This window comes from Emydura macquarii, unplaced genomic scaffold (genome assembly GCF_026122565.2).
Source record: "Emydura macquarii macquarii isolate MOO-44397 ecotype Brisbane River unplaced genomic scaffold, CSIRO-AGI_Emac_v2 contig_839, whole genome shotgun sequence".
NCBI classification, from domain to species: Eukaryota; Metazoa; Chordata; order Testudines; family Chelidae; genus Emydura; species Emydura macquarii.
The window spans coordinates 963,831-980,004 of record NW_027130976.1 but is presented as its reverse complement, the minus strand read 5'-3'; the positions used below and the strand labels follow the sequence as shown (position 1 = coordinate 980,004).

At 46.3% G+C, this 16,174-nt stretch overlaps 1 protein-coding gene across 1 annotated transcript in view; it reads right to left on the bottom strand.

The window, feature by feature from the left end:
- ZFHX3 (zinc finger homeobox 3) overlaps positions 1-16,174 on the bottom strand; it is a 246,045-nt gene that overhangs the window by 137,837 nt on the left and 92,034 nt on the right. The window contains 1 exon segment of the mRNA XM_067543393.1: positions 13,910-14,406. Within this exon segment, the coding sequence (XP_067399494.1) occupies positions 13,910-14,406 (497 nt within the window).

Sequence of the window (16,174 nt, the reverse complement as noted above, 5' to 3'; positions counted from 1 at the left end):
GTATGTATGACATTTTAGTTTGTACTGACTTCGCTAGAGCTTTGTCTGTAGCCGGTTGTAAAACCAGGCAAATATCTAAATGAGTTGATGTACTCCCTGGAAGACTTCTGCGTACCCCAGGTTGACAACCACTAATTAGAGAGAAACCAAGCCCACAGGGTTGTTTCCAATTGTACGTGAAACGATGGTGACTGAGGCACTGAGAACCTCTCCCACCTTTCATAAGGTTAAGATCAAAGACTAGGCAAAAAATTGTGAAATATTTTGGATTAACTTCTAAATCTTCTGGGACAGTTTGGAGTCTGAGAAGGCATGGGAGGCTGCTGTGCCCCAACTCCCTACTCCGAGACTTGGATTTCTGACTCCTGTTGCCTTTGGAGTCTATTTGGTCTCCTATCTTCCTTGCTTTTTCACCTTCATCACTATGCAAACCAAATTCTCCTCACTAGGACGTTGGCTGAAAGTGGCTCAGTACATCACTGGCGATCCCTCAGAGTCTGAGGATAATTGTCTTCCAATGAAATGATAGGTTCAGTACACACCCCAATATTGTAAAAGCAGGGACAAGATGTATCAAAAGGTCTGACTTTAATTTTTGAATAAATGTGAAGTATTTAGCCAAGTGGTTTTGCACTCCAAATTCATTGACTCCCAACCCCTCCAAAAGGCTGGAACATACAGAACAAGGTTGATGGTCCTATATTAACACATTTTTGTAATTCAACCATTAAGTGCAAAAATCTACTTTACTGCAAGGGTAATGTGGTGGGACAGGCTGGCACAGAGTGTGAAGGCCTGATTTCTGAAACAGTTAAATGGATAATATATGTTACCTGTATTAAAATTCCTTAATGAGTCCCAGGGGGAGAAAGCTTAGTAAAACGCAACTACAGGGTGTTCATTGCAGGGTTGTTTTATCCTTTCTTTGAATGCATAGAAATACAGGTATTTTTACTAGGGGGAAATGTGTTGGTGGAGGTCTCTTCAGACTTGGGAGAGAGGCTGCAGTGTTCGTTATCAGTCTGTCAGGTGAGGACATATGACCCAAGGACCTCTAGATGCCAACTGGGAGAGGGCACAGGGGTGCATAAGCATTACCGAGACAGACCCCTGGCTCTGGTATTTACATTCTAGTTTACCAAAGAGCATCATGTAAGGTTTTCTACTGAACGCCTGTGTCACTTTGGTCATCATAATCTGTGAAATGTACATGTGGATAACATATACAGAGAGGTGTGTGTGTGTTCTTAAGTCCTTGTAGTTCAAAGCAGGTCACCCAGAGGTGACGTGCCTTAAGACAAGTTCTACAAGAGAGGTGGGAGTCGCTTATCCCCTGACTGACTACTGTGTACTGTAATACAGTGTTGTTGGAGCTGTGTCAGTCCCAGGATATTAGAGACAAGGTGGGTGAAGTAATATCTATTGGACGAGAAAAGTTTTCGAGCTACACAGAGCTCTTCCTCAGGTCTGCAAAAGGTGCTCAGATCGTCACAGCTGAATAGCAGGTCTTTAGCATAAGTAGTTAGCATGTATTCTAAGGGCCCAGTCAAGGAGAAGAGGCCTATTAACACCCCAGTAGTCATAAGACACCCCTCACAGCGCTGAACGCTGGATTTAGGGGTTATTACAACAGTGTTCAGTGCTGTGAGGGGTGTTGATCGTCATGGCAGTGGAGATATAGCTAAAGACTTTGCATCTGTTGTTCAGGCTGGGTCTGTGGCACTTCGAGTTGGTGTGTCCTGGTGTGTGTGGGGAGCTTGCTTCTGATGATGAGCTTGGAGAGGCGGAGAGTTGTTTGAAGGACAGAAGTGGGGGTTCAGGAAAGATTTCTTTCATGATGTGGCCCCCACTGTGCATGGGTTGTAGTTCTTTGATGATATTCCATATGGGGTGGAAGGTGACAACTAGGGGTGGGCAGTCGGGGGGTTATTTCTGTACTGAGCCAGGATCTCTTGGGGTGTGTGTGTGGCCCCTTCCATGATCCTCCACACAGATCAGGACACACCAACTCAAAAGATGCAAAACCTGCGAACATTTCTCCACTGCTACAATGATCAAGACCCCACACAACACAACTTTCAAGATCCATGGGTCCTACACCTGCCTATCACAACGTGGTGCACTGCATCCAGTGCATTAAATGTGCCAATAGCAATTAAACCAGGCATTCACTATACTCTCAACTGAACTCACACAGGAAAATGATAAAGATCTATGGGTGAACACCTTTCAGTAAGCGATCATTCTATGTCTGACCTAGCAGTCCTCATCCTCAAAGGAAACCTGCACAACGCTTTCAAAAGATGAGCCTGGGGAGCTTACATTCATAACTTTGCTAGACATTAAAAATCATGGTCTTAATAAAGACACTGGATCTATGGCTTATTAGAGTGTTTTTTCAACCTTTTTTCATTTGCAGACCCCTAAAAAGTTTCAAATGGAGGTGCGGACCTCTTCGGAAATCTGAGACAGTCTGTGGCTCCCATGGGTCCACCAACCACAGCTTGAAAACCCACTGGCTTATTACAACAATCTGTAACATACTAATCCGACTTTTTCTCCTATGACTGCAGTGGTGTTAATGGGCCACTCCACCATCAATGGTCTCTTACAATGTGTGTTAACTACTTCTGCTAAATTATTTGTTCAATCTTGGATTTAACTGTGACACTCTGAGTACATTGACTAGGTCTGAAGAAGGGCCCTGTGTAAGCTCAAAAACTCTCTCACCAACACCCACCTTGTCTCTCTACTACCCTGGGACCGACACGGCTAGAACACTGCATTTTACGATGAAAGTCTATCTGCAAAGCAAATCAAATGCTAATGAAGAGATTGTGGGTAACTCAAGAGAAGAAATTAATGGGAAAAGGTGAATGGGGCGCGCGCACGCACACACACACACACACACACACACACACACACAGAACAAAGGACGGCTCTGATATATCTGGCAATTATTCCCCGATTTCAACACACGAGTACTTGTTATGACAGACAAGGCACAATGCTTCTGTGAAAATTCAGTCCTTGTTAGCAAGTATTCTGTCAGAGTCAGAACCAATCTGATGCACTTCGTGCTCTCCCAGATGACACAGAATCCGCTTGGACAGCCAGGAGCACAGCCATCCGAGAAGCCACAGACACCGTTCTAGAACTGAAATATTATAAAGTACACCTCTGGCTATCCAATGAGACTTTTCAAAGTCTGCAAAAGAGGTCTGAGGCCAGACAGTGCCAGGATGCTGCTAAACAAACATTGACAAGGTATTTTTTGGGCAAGAGAAGAAGTGGATTGTGAAGCTTATTTTGAGCACTGGGCAGAAGAGGGACTAGGATCTAATAAATAACCTGCATTCAAAGGTATTCAATCACTTCGATCCAAAACATGGGGTTTAGTCCCAACGGACAAGGCTGATTGTAAAACATGTTCATCCCAAGAAAAAGGCACTGGTGGTAGATGCAATCCCTAACCCTGAAACGTGTGTAGCATACCTATGTTGGAAGAAGTTGGGTCCCCGATATAGAAACTGCGTGGCAGGAATGCCTCTAGATCGATGGCGTAACACCAAAACTTCTCATGTGCACCATACAGCCCGTAAGTGTAGCATTACAACATTTTGTCTGGGCTTGGACTACGGGGAACGTACCAGATGAATGGAAGGAAAGGATTACCATCCAATTTTATAAGGAGAAAGGCCCATGCACTGAGTATAGCAGATACCTGGAAAAGTTTTACATGTCCTGTGGAGCCTACATGTCCCACTCGCCCAACTCCAGCCTCTCTTTGTGAAATGCAGCCGCCCAGAGCAATCCGGTTTCATTGCCGGGCAATCTACAATAGACCCTATACCTGCTCTTTGTTTTGTATCTGAGAACCATTGTGAATTCAATCATCCTTGGACAGCAGCATATGTAGACGTAAAGGCAGCCTTCCATTCTGTTGGCAGAGCTGCCCTGTGGAAGGCCCTACAAGGCAATGGGATTCCTGACATCCTCCTGAGGTTAATTCAGGATCTACATGACGACGTAAGGGCATGGGTGGGAAGGGGTTCCCATAGGTCCAACAGGTTTTACACTACATCCAGGTTGAAGCAGGGATGTGTCCTAGTGCCAGCCCAGTTCTGCCACACAATGGATTGGCTCCTTTAACAGATCTCTGCAAATACCAGTAACAGTTGGTTCAACTGTTTACCAACCTCGTTTACGCATCTCGTCCTCCGCCATCAGGATGCAAATGATTTTAAAGACATATTAGAGACTTTCCAGCATGTGGGAGCTACTCTTGAGCTAACGGCTTCTTGGCACGATCAAAAATCCAGAGAACTGGCACAGAAGTTGTGATACAAGACACCTGTGCTGGCTCAGCCAGCCAGCCATCCTTAGGAGAACTGGTTTAGTATCCTCACCCGCAAAGGACCTGCATAGGTTCTGGAGCCAAAACCAGTTGTATATAGTTTCACAAGCATGGATTAAGCAAACCTGTGTTCTTCTGAATCTCTCAGACGGATCTGAAACCTGAATGTTGCTTAAACAAGACATCAGGAGGCTGGAGGCATTTCACGTGCATTGCCAGCAGCAGCTCCTGGGCATAAGATGGTTTGATTGAACATTAATGGAGATGCATTACTGACAACTAGCCTTGAGAGGACTGACGACATCATCGATCACCACCAGCTGGCACTTTTAGCTCATACAGCCAGCCTCAGAGATAAAGTCCACGCACACTGGCCCTGGCAATCGGACTGAGATCAGGAGGGACCACTGCCTAGCCACGGACTGGCTGCAGTCATCCGCAATTAACCTGGCTGCATGAGATCCCGGTGGAGCTTTTAGACATCTGGAATAAAGCCATACAACGTGGCCATGGACATTGGCTGTGTAAGCATGTTGTTGTTGCTATATCTGGGGATGCAGAAGGACGCCCTGGCATCCTTCAGCTGGTGGAGACAAGCTGCCACAGACTTGATCTCATGAAAGGAGAGTCTCAGCCATCTTGGTTGAAGAACACAGGGAAGGACTTCAAGAAAGCAGAACCTTCTTAGACAAAAGGGCATCTTGTTAGTTAAGTTTAAGCTCTCGAATGTGTGTTATGATTTTATTTTATATGTTGCCTTTGTTTCCATGAATCATACTTGCTATCATCGGAATCTCTGGGAAATAAACTTACTCCTGTTTTCACTATAAACATTCGAAGTGCTGTGTTTTAAGCAGAACTGAGGTCTACAGTGTGACTAGGAAGCTGTAATGTACTGTTCCTTTGGGAACAACGGGCTGAGTGTCTAGTGAATAAGGAGATGGACACTTCCGGGGTGCTCAGAGGACTTGGGGGTTCAAGTGTGCCTATCCCATACCTGCAGGAGGGGAGGGCTTGTGCTGCCCATGGCTGGTGGAGTCCGAGAGCTGACCCCTGGCAGGCACAGATGAGGCTCCCTCACGCTAAGGGCAGGTGGTAGCGAGGTGCCTTGAAAACCTGGGCACTGCCGGGAAGGATCACAGAATGTTTGGCCTGCACCCATTAAGGACGGAGGCAAAGGACTACAAAGCGGATCACTTACCCTAGCTCAGAGCAGGTAGACGCAAACTCCAGTGGGGAGAAGCCCATTCTAACATGGGCGTTTGCTATAGCGCAAGAGCCTACTTTAGCTTGAGTTTAGTGTAGTTCAGAACCTTGATTCTAGATTGTGAAGCTTACTCCAGTCCTGAGGCCATTTCAGTTCAGAAGCGGAGTCTGGGCTATGTCTGTCTACACTGCCAAACAATTCAGACGTCAGGGGTGTGAATGCTCTTCAAAGAGGATTACATTAACATGAACTAGGAACCTCTTAGTCTGCACCTGCAGTGTCCACATGGGGGAGTTAGTGCAGCACTGTGGTGCACACTGCTGCTCACACCTGTAGTGCAAACTGTGGGGCAGTGCAGACATTACCTAAGACTAAGGGCTTGTCTTCACAGAGGAGCAATGCACACTAGAGGGGTGTGATATCTAAAGCGCACCAACATATTGCACACTAACTGCCCCATGCAGACCCTGCTGGCGTGAACTAAAAGTTCCCTAGCTCATTACAGTAGTACTGAAAGAGCATTCCATTTATGTGAATTGTAGAACTTTTACTTTGCACCAGCAGGCTCTACACAAGCTAGTTAGTGTGCAGCATGTTGGTGCGCTTTGGAAATGACCCCCCTCTAGTGTGCATTACTGCTCCATGTAAACAAACCCTTCAGAGCAGCAGATTTCTATCAAGCATTTCAGTTTGGAGCCTTAGAGAAGATTTATAAAGAAGTGTTTATTTCTTGTGATGCCGCTACTGGAATTTTAAGTTAACTTTTCAAAACTTCCTACAAGACCCTAAAAATGCCTTATTTTCTGTGCTTTAACTAGATTCCCATCTCCATCTCCTTCTCTTCACTACACTTATGAGTCTGTTCCAGAGCTTAGACCTCAGCCACACTGACGGGTAAGGCTGCGAGAAGGTAGATGTGGCTCTGAACTCTGCTACATTGCACAGAACAGATTCAATGCGAGCAACTCAACATCATTCAAAGAACCTTAAAAAGGTAGAGATGGAGGGAGATCTAGAAAGTGGCCCAGCATCCTCCCTTGTGCCTGTGTTGAACCATCCAGTCATTAGAGGGCTGAAACCACAAATACACTGCTGCAGAAGAGCCCATGTCACCCCCCAAGTTCCTTGTTACATCTGAATGCAAGCCTGAGGCCAGGTTATGGTTCCAAGCAAAGGCTCAAAGCAAAGAGTTATGTGCTATCCTATAGCCTGCACCACCTGCAAGATGGCTCTTCCCAAGTACTAAGGTCTTTAGTGAAGTCAGTTGTTCACATACAGCTTCAGGAGGACAGCCGAGTGCACGGTGTCCTCTGAACTCACAATGGACAGTTTAAGACGCCAGTTAAAAAAACAAAAACAAAAAGAAGTTTTCCTCTTCAGTCTCTCACACCTTTGGCCTCTCACTAGCAGACAGTACACAAACCAAACTCCTTCATACAATTCTCTACATCATAAAACATGGGACCATTCATGGACTCGATCATCAGCGGAAAATCTAGTGCATGTCTGTAAGTAGACAGATCTCTCTTTTCCAGTATGCACTCTGGGATAAAAACACGGATCTGAAAACCAAGCCGCATTTGCCTAGAGAAGAGTACTTGAATGAGAGCTCTCCAGAAAATACTTGGGTGCAACAAGAAGTGATTCAGCAGGCAGGAATCTTCCCTCTGCGCCAGCACTAACTTAATGAGCCGCGTTGCTGCCAGGCAGTGCCGTGGTGTACGAGACAACCATTCGTCGACATTACAGGTCCAATGGCACTTTTGGCCAGGGTCGTTAGCTCTGGTCTTCTTGCCCAGCTCCCACTGGAGAAATGACTTTCTGAATCCAGAGAAGTCCTTTGCAGTTTAACTGGATAATTCTCCTCAACCGCTTGTCCTTAACCTGACTGTTGTGTATTGCAATGTGAAACAGCTGCTCTTCAAGGGGAGCGCCAAGTGGCTGGTCATTTATCAGAAACAAGGTGTGTGAATGAATACCTTTTACTGGACCAACGGCTCCTGGTGAAAGAGACAAGCTTTGGAGCTCTGGGGAGCTCTTCTTCAGGTGAAGCGTTTGTAAAACATTTGGAATTCTTTGGGATCAGAGACGTTACCTAAAGGAAAAAAGCCGGTTTATCGTGATGCAAGAAAGGATGTTCTTAGCAACAGTGCTGACTGCAAGCCATTCGAGTGTGAAAACAAGTGTCCCCTGGATAACGGGCAGGACTGAGAATGGTGGACTCCAGTTCTTCTTGTTAGGTTCTTACACCAGGCCCATCCCAGTAGTATTGCCCCACTCCACGCATGCAGAAGCCCTGCCTGACACGTCATCTTCTGCAACAATTTGCCCTATTCTAACATTAGATAAAACTGAAAACAAACCCAGCTAAATTAAAACGAGGTGTGAGACCCACAGGCTCCAAAGGCAGAGAGCAAGCCAAAGCACACACCTGCAGCAGCCCAGTGTGCAGACACCTCAGACCTCTAACAGAGAGCAGGGGAAATGCAAAAACATCACTTTCTCCCCACATTAAAAAGGGAACTCAGTGTGTTAGGTCCTTTTCTTCTTTGTTAAACAAAGGCAATTTGCACAAGACCTCGCTTCCCGAGCTCCTCTGCCTCATGAAGACCGCAGCTTTGAGCCTGCCTCCTGCCTGACCAGATCTTTTCTGAGCAACTGGAGTCTGGGGTGAGTCTGCAGCATGGCACACAGCAAACGGGGAAACAGCTTACACAATAGAAAGGACAGTCAGGTGGTAATTCCACAGGCACCAAAGAAACATTTCCTTTTCTCACTGCAGTCACTGCAGGTTAACGAAGAACCACTACAGATGGATTTTAACAACCAGTGTGTCATCCAAGGAGGCCTCCTCTCCTACATAATATTAAGATATCAGATGCAAACATAGGGGACATTCGAATTACTCTGACAGCCATGCCAAGCTGTGTGTTTCTTTAGTGGCTCGCAGCCTAGAGTCTGGCTCTAACCCAAGTCTTGACACTTCAAGATGATCTTCACAGAGCGCTTAGCACAAACCGTTCTGCAGGAAGCTCCCAGCCTCAGCTCCTGCTCTAGTGAATTAATTCCCTCTGGAAATGCCACCTATATAATAGCCTCTTGTGCATCTATATGTGCACCCTTCACATGCTTCGTCTCCTCGCAAAGGAACCCAGGCACAGGCCTCATCACTAAATGAATTTGGATAGGACTTAGCTTCTCCCCTCGTGGTGGGATCCTCACTGGAAACTCACCTACATGCATGGGGTAAGAATTTCAGGGGAAAAACCACGGACCAGAAAACAAGCTGTACTAAGCCAGCAGCTGTCACATGGTGCAGTGCACTGGTATTAAGCAATCTCCATGCTTCCCTCGCAGGGGCTGCACTTCAGGTACTGTACATTCGTTAGCTTGGCGTGTTAGAAAAGTGCTGGAACATCTGGAGGGATCACAGAGAAACGAACTACATTCCTTTGTTTCAGGAGGGAACAAGCAGAAAAGGAGCAGTAGGGAGGTCAGAGAGTTCCTTTCAACATAGAGAGTTTTACGGCTGTCCATGCTGGGACCCTTCCCATTATTATCCCAGCTACTTGTCCAACGACACCATCAAGCAGGGATGCTAATTAACAGAGTCTAAGGAAGTCAGTTTTCATCAGATTAAAAACTCCCACATAAGAACGGCCATACTAGGCCAGGCCAATGGTCCATCTAGCCCAGTATCCTGTCTGCTGACAATGACCAATGCCAAGTGCTTCAGTGGGAATAAACAGAACATGTAATCATTAAGTGATTCATCCGGTCAGACATTCCCAGCTTCTGGCAAACAGCAATCCCTGCCTATCCTGGCTAATAGCCATTGATGGACCTATCTTCCATGGACTTATCTAGTTCTTTTTTGAACTCCATTGTAGTTTTGGCCTTCCCAACAGACCCTGACAAGGAGTTCCACCAGCTGACTGTGCGTTGTGTGAAGAAATACTTCCTTTTGTTCGTTTTAAACCTGCTGCCTATTAATTCCATTTGGTGACAACTATCTTTTGTGTTATGAGAAGGAGCAAATAACACTTCCTTATTTACTTTCTCCACACCAGTCATGATTTTATAGACCTCTATCATATCCCGCCTCAGTCGTCTCTTTTCCAGGCTCAAAAGCCCCAGTCTTATTAATCTCTCATCATTTTAGTTGCCCTTTTATGTACCTTTTCCAATTCCCATATATATCTTTTTTGAGATGGGTGACCAGATCTGCATGCAGTATTCAAGATGTGGCTGTACCATAGATTTATAAAGAGACAATAGGATATTTTCTGTCTTATTATCTATCCCTTTCCTAATAATTCCCCACATTCTGTTAGCTTTTTTGACTGCCGCTGCACATTGAGTGGATGTTTTCAGAGAACTATCCACAATGACACCAAGATCTCTTTCTTGAGTGGTAACAGCTAATTTAGATCCCATCATTTTATATGGATAGTTGGGATGATGTTTTCCAATGTGCATTACTTTGCATTTATCAACATTGAATTTCATCTGCCATTTTGTTGCCCAGTCACCCAGTTTTGTGAGATCCCTTTGTAACTCTTTGCCGTCTGCTTTGGACTTCACTATCTTGAGTCATTTTATATCATCTGCAAATTTTGCCACCTCACTGTTCACCCCTTTTTCCAGATAATTTATGAATATGTTGAACAGTGCTGGTCCCAGTACAGACCCCTGGGGGATACCACTATTTACCTCTCTCCATTCTGAAAACTGACTATTTATTCCTACCCTTTGTTTCCTATCTTTTAACCAGTGACTAATCCAGGAGAGGACTCTCTCTTTTATCCCATGACCGCTTACTTTGCTTAAGAGCCTTTGGTGAGGGACCTTGTCAAAGGCTTTCTGAAACTCTAAGCACACTATATCCACTGGATTACCCTTGTCCCACAAGCTTGTTGACCCCTTCAAAGAATTCTAGTAGACTGGTGAGGCATGATTTCCCTTTACAAAAGCCATGTTGACTCTTCTCCAACAAATCATGTTCATCTATATGTCTGATAATTCTGTTCTTTACTATCGTTTCAATCAATTTGCCTGGTACAGAAGTTAGGCCAACCAACCTGTAATTGCCGGGCTCACCTCTGCAGCCTTTTTAAAAAATTGGCATCACATTAGCTATCCTTCAGTTACATGTCATAGGAAAGCCAAATTGGAATAACTTTTGCCAGCCAAGTGGGAATTTAAACTTGAAATTTGAATTTACAGGTTAAAGTTCCTATATCTGCATACTTTGTCTCAAGATCAGAAATGCTTTGCACTTTCCATCTGCAAATCTCAATGCACTGAAGGAAAAGGAAGCCATGTATTATCATTCCCATTTTACAGAGATAGGAAGTGATCTGCCCAAGGCTACAGATCAAGTCAGTGGCTGATTCTGTAATGGAACCTAAATCTCTTGGCTCCTAGCCCCACAATGCCTCAACCAGAAGTGAAATATTTCATATCCCATTAATTCCCTGAACCAGCATGTCCCCCTCATTCCACTTTGAACTGAAACAAGTATTTATGACAATATTGGCACTTGTGGGTAATTTGTCTGACAGCATAAAACTATATCGACAAAGGACACAACAACACAAGCAGTGGAGAGACACACAGAAGTTGGCTTTCTCCCGGTTTCCAGGATTTCAGCACCAGTCCTAGTCTGACAACTTGGGGCGGGGCAAAGGGAGGATTGCCAGATCTCTTCATGTTTATCAAAGTGAGTGAGAAACTCCAACACAAAAAACCACCCCCCAAAGAACCCCTCCCCCTTATAAACCAATGCTGCATAAGAGGGGACTGCCACCTTGGAAACACAGGTGATGTTACAATTCCAAGCAGACTGACTCCACCGTCACCAGCAAACACCGGACACGGGGCAGGGAGAGGATTCATAGGCTGTTATGCTGCTGGCTAAGGAGGTCTCAGGATTACAGTTTCCAGCTCTGCCACTTGCTGCTGAAGTGGCTCTTGGGCAATCCAAGTGGCCAATAACGTGATTTAAACGGAAAATGGCAAAGAGGCAGAGTAAGGAGGATTGTGCGCGATAAGCTTCGTGCGCTCTCTCACCCAGGCAGCATCTGGAGAGGATTTTCTCTAACAGACAGGGAAGAACTCGATTACACCCAGTTAACTGTGCTCTAAACTGATTATGCATGTGCCAGGCTAATGGATTACATTAGCAAGAGGAAAAATAACATCCAATCAATCTCAATTTACTGCAGACCACACCAAGGGCTCAGAGAAGAGAAACTGGTCCATGAACTACCCCCACACCCACTCCACCCGTCAGCTATCAAAGCTTCTATGGCACTGAAACCACACTAAAGAATGGAAAATCTGAGCCGAGGACCTCAGCAAACAGCTCTATCTACAGCCAAGTTCTTCCATGAAAATGAACACTGAATCCACCAACGCTAGGCTAAGACTCTCTGGGAATCTCTCCTTCCATGGGACAGCACAATGGTAATGAAGTAAGAGGAGCAACATAAATTATATGATTTTCAATGAAAGCAGGTGTGCAATGAATTCTACACTAACATCTCATGGAATGTGTGGATACACCAGTAGACATTTCTACATATACCATGCGAGACTGGCATCTACTCAGGTGCAGTATTTTGACACCAAAGGTAGTTTCTGCTCTCTCTTGCTTGGACGTTTCACTGGAACTCTCACATCACAGACAATGAGATAGTAACAATTTTAAAAAGCGCTCAGGTCTGAATCTGCCGAGTGTCCCTCAGAACGAATTCCTTTGCCTGCCTGTCTGGGGAAGGCATTTCAGAAGCCTCTAGTATACTGTTTTATAAAACAGTTTCCCGCACCATCTCTTCATTTATAAATGTTCCCTTTTTGGGAGGGTGGGTGGGAGAAAGCCAATGCCCCCTGCTTTCTCACAAGAGAGAAGGCAACAGAGCTAGATGGTTTGAACCAGGAATTTTTTTTTTGCAACTTGTCACCATTTTCTTGTCTTCAAACAACAAAAAGAGTCTAGAGAAACTATTGTAAGTTTAAATCATTCTGCTTGGTACACACGAGTCTGAATTCTGCAGATAGACAACTCTATTCAGATGTCCTTTCCCAGCCCCCCTGGGATCTCTCCTCCTCCCGCTTCCACCCCAAATTTCCTCTCGTAGGTATCCTGGCTTCTTTAACTTTCCTAAAATAGCAAACTTGAAAGCAGAGAAATAAGAGTGAATTTAGTCATCTTCAGAGCTGAGCTGTGCCACGCCCTACCAGTTCTCATGACATCATTAACAATGATTTTCACAGGAGCCCAGGTCACATCAGCTGGGCCTCCAGGAGCATGAGCTTCCTCAGAGCAGGGCCCTGTTAACGCTAGCTGAGTCTCCAGCAGCTATAGTGCAGTCTAAACTGTTTGCCAGCCTATTGCTTCCTCCTCTTCCCCCTGAAACTGCTGGAGTTGTCCATTTCCTGGAACAACTCCCTGTGCTGGGGGAAAAAAATCACACGTTTCCTCCTTAGTGTGGTGGAACTTACACAAGGAAAATTCGAAGTTTTGAACTCACCTGATGTGAGAGAGTAACATTCAGACAGGAAAAAAAGTCACGGAAGGGTTAGGAAAAGAAAGAAATAGGGTACAAAACGAGACCGCCTAGTCTAACCCAAAGCTGCAGATCCCTTTAGAGTTACAGGGAGAGAAAAGGAAAGAAGAAAAGACAAGACAACGCATATAAAATTGAGCAAAATGAGAAGACAGCAAGAGAGACAGCATGTGTAAGTGAGCAGAAGGTATGTGAAGTGAGGCTGCTTAGATTTATGGCGATTTGTACCTGATTGTTCATACTAAAGCCATTATGGGATGATTAGAGAAAAAGGTGAAGCTTTAAGTCCAGTGAAAATCAATAACAACGTCTGGAGCAATTCTGCTGCGCGAGTGAAAGGACTATTTACTGTATCCGGAGCTCCTCTTGGGTTACAGCCTACAGGGTTCAGAGAGGGAGGCTGGGGCGGAGAGAGAAATGAGGCAGGAAAGGAAAAGATAGTTACAGAAGGGACAGAAAAGTGGAGGCAAGAGGAAAAAAGACAAAACCCAAGACAGCAGTCATGGACCAACGCTAACGTGGAAGGTGAGCGTTAATGAAAGGCTGTGACACATCGTCATAGTCTGAACACAGGGAAGTTGCCAGTCTGGCCATACCCGCAGTCAACTACGTGTGTAACTCGTAATACCAAATGGGTTTAAATGCCCACTCACCCTAGATCAAAATTGTTCTTCCTTTGTCCTGACAGTTGGGCCCCCCCCAAGGAAGATAAAGAAGAGAGCAGCTTTCAGGTGAGAGTCCCCCCAAGGAAGATAAAGCAAAACCAAGCCTTACCTTGTACAGTTTCAGACTGGCCTCGTGCCTGGAGTTAACTGTATGCAGACGCAGCTTCTCCAGACTATTGGTGTAGTAGTCACAGGCATTGCACTTCAGATGCACAGGGTTCCCTATGGCCACGCATTTCAGCCTCCACTCGTTGGCCTTGCCACCCTCCTTGATGTGTGCTACCAGCTGGTACTTCTGCACGTGCTTGTCGGTTTTGCAGTGGAGCTGGAAGTTTGCCTTGAGCTGGGTGTTGTAGCGGCACAACTTGCACTGGTATGAGTCCCCCATCACTGCCTTCCACTCATCCTCAGGGAGGCTGCGCTCCACGTTCATGTGCAGCCCCAGCATGTCCAAGTTGTCTGTTGTGAACTTGTTGCACACAGCACACTGGAAGAGCTTCAGTGATGGGTCATTTGTTTGTGTGAAGCTCTCACCCAGGTTCATTAGCTCCTCAGACACCAGCTGCCCGCCCCCGAGCCGCATGTCCAGGGGGATCTCTCCACCCACTGCACAAAGAGAAAAAGAAAAATTAGAAACGCTGGATCCTGTACTTCCCAGGACAGGAGCAGAGCAGAACATTCCCTCCCACTGCACGGCCTGTAAGATGCCTGCCAGGTCCCGGGTCAGAAGCAAAGCACAGAAGTCCTCCTCACCCCATGCCCATTCCTCTGCACTGCAGGTATCACAGGCTAGGGACAAAAGTGCCAGCTGTCTGGCTCTACAGCCACTGGGCTTGGAGCATGGTAGTCCCTTGCTGCTCAGTCCTGTACCTGCTGGGCCATGGGCACAGTGAGAAAGAGAAGAGAGCTGAGTCCCAACAGATCGTCGGAGGGGAACTCTCCAGAGTGCTGCTCCACGAAGAGCTATGGGACACACTCCCACTTGCTGGCTCTATTATCTGTGTTTTTGCCTCTCTGGAACTAGACAGCTCTCTTCAGATAGGCCAGGGACAAGAAAGGTCTCTCAGGGGATGTCCAAAACCAAAAGGCAGCCCCTGCTGAACAAGAGATGCCCTTGGGCCACAACGCACAGCAGCACAAGCAATGTCATTAGGAAGTTCTGTTCCAGCAGCACCAGAAGTGAGTGACAGTGAGTCACTTCTGCAACTGGCAAGAGCAGAAAGCTGCAGCTTCCGCAACGTGCCCTGCTCGTAGTGGTAAAACCTCAGCGCGTCTGAAACAAGAACTCAGAATGGTAGAAAACTCCAGGAAAGCACTCGCCAGGGAGAGATCTTATGGCCAAGGAAAGGACGATAGCTAATAACTGGGGGAGGGCGGGGGGCTGTCAGGGAAAAAGTCATGCTCTCTCTCTTGCTCTGTCATATCCCTGCTTTTCAAATTATCACTGACCCAGCAAAACCAAGAGCTGACTCCAGTCACTTACAGTGAATTCATACAGCAAGCTCCTACTTATAGCATTAGGAGAGGCTCGAGGATGTGGAGCGGGAAAGACTCCTCTCCATTACCCAGGATCTCGCGCCCAAGCAAAGAGCCCAAAAGAACTCCACGAGGGAGCTCTGCTTCTTCCCCCCCACCCACATTTCAACTAGCTTTGGTTTGATTTTTCCCCTTCACAGTGACCCCTGACTCTGCGTCCCAGCTTGGTTGAGGGGGTTATTTTCAAGTCTGATTAGCCTTCAAGTCGATAGCTAATAAAACAAGGGAGATTTTAGTCCTTAAAGGTTTTCCTTTCTGTGCTCAGTCATTTGCGGAGGAAAAGCCAGCAGTGGGAGCTGTCTGAATTTGATGAGCTGGCCCGTGGCCTGTGCAGAATCCAGAAATCTGCACACACCTTTCCTATGAGACGTGCTCCTGGATGGCTTAGGTTACAGCTTCCCCGTTTTCAGTGCACTGAGGGTGCTGCGTCTCTGGCCTGCGGAGATGCACTGCCGCAGTCAGGGAAGAGGAACCATGTCTTTAGTGCAGTCTGGATGCTAGGCCGAGGTGGGCTGGAATAGGAGTCCCATGCCCATGAAGCACATACAGCGCTTACAGAGATAGGAGAAAAGGCTAGCAGAAAAAGTCCAACCTGCTCACCACGCTCTCCTTTCCACGTATCAGGGCTGCAGAGATTACAGGCCTTTCCTCTGTCTAGGTACTTCTATCATCCCAACCACTGTCCGGGCTGATCAGCTACTCCATCTCCCTGCCAGGGCAGCACTGGGCCCCAAGTACACTGGGTAGTTAGTGCACAGTCCACTCATTTTCAGTGTCCCAAACAACGAGGCTTCCTTTGCTTCCCTGGGGAGACTTCTCCACAGCCTACCATCTCCCC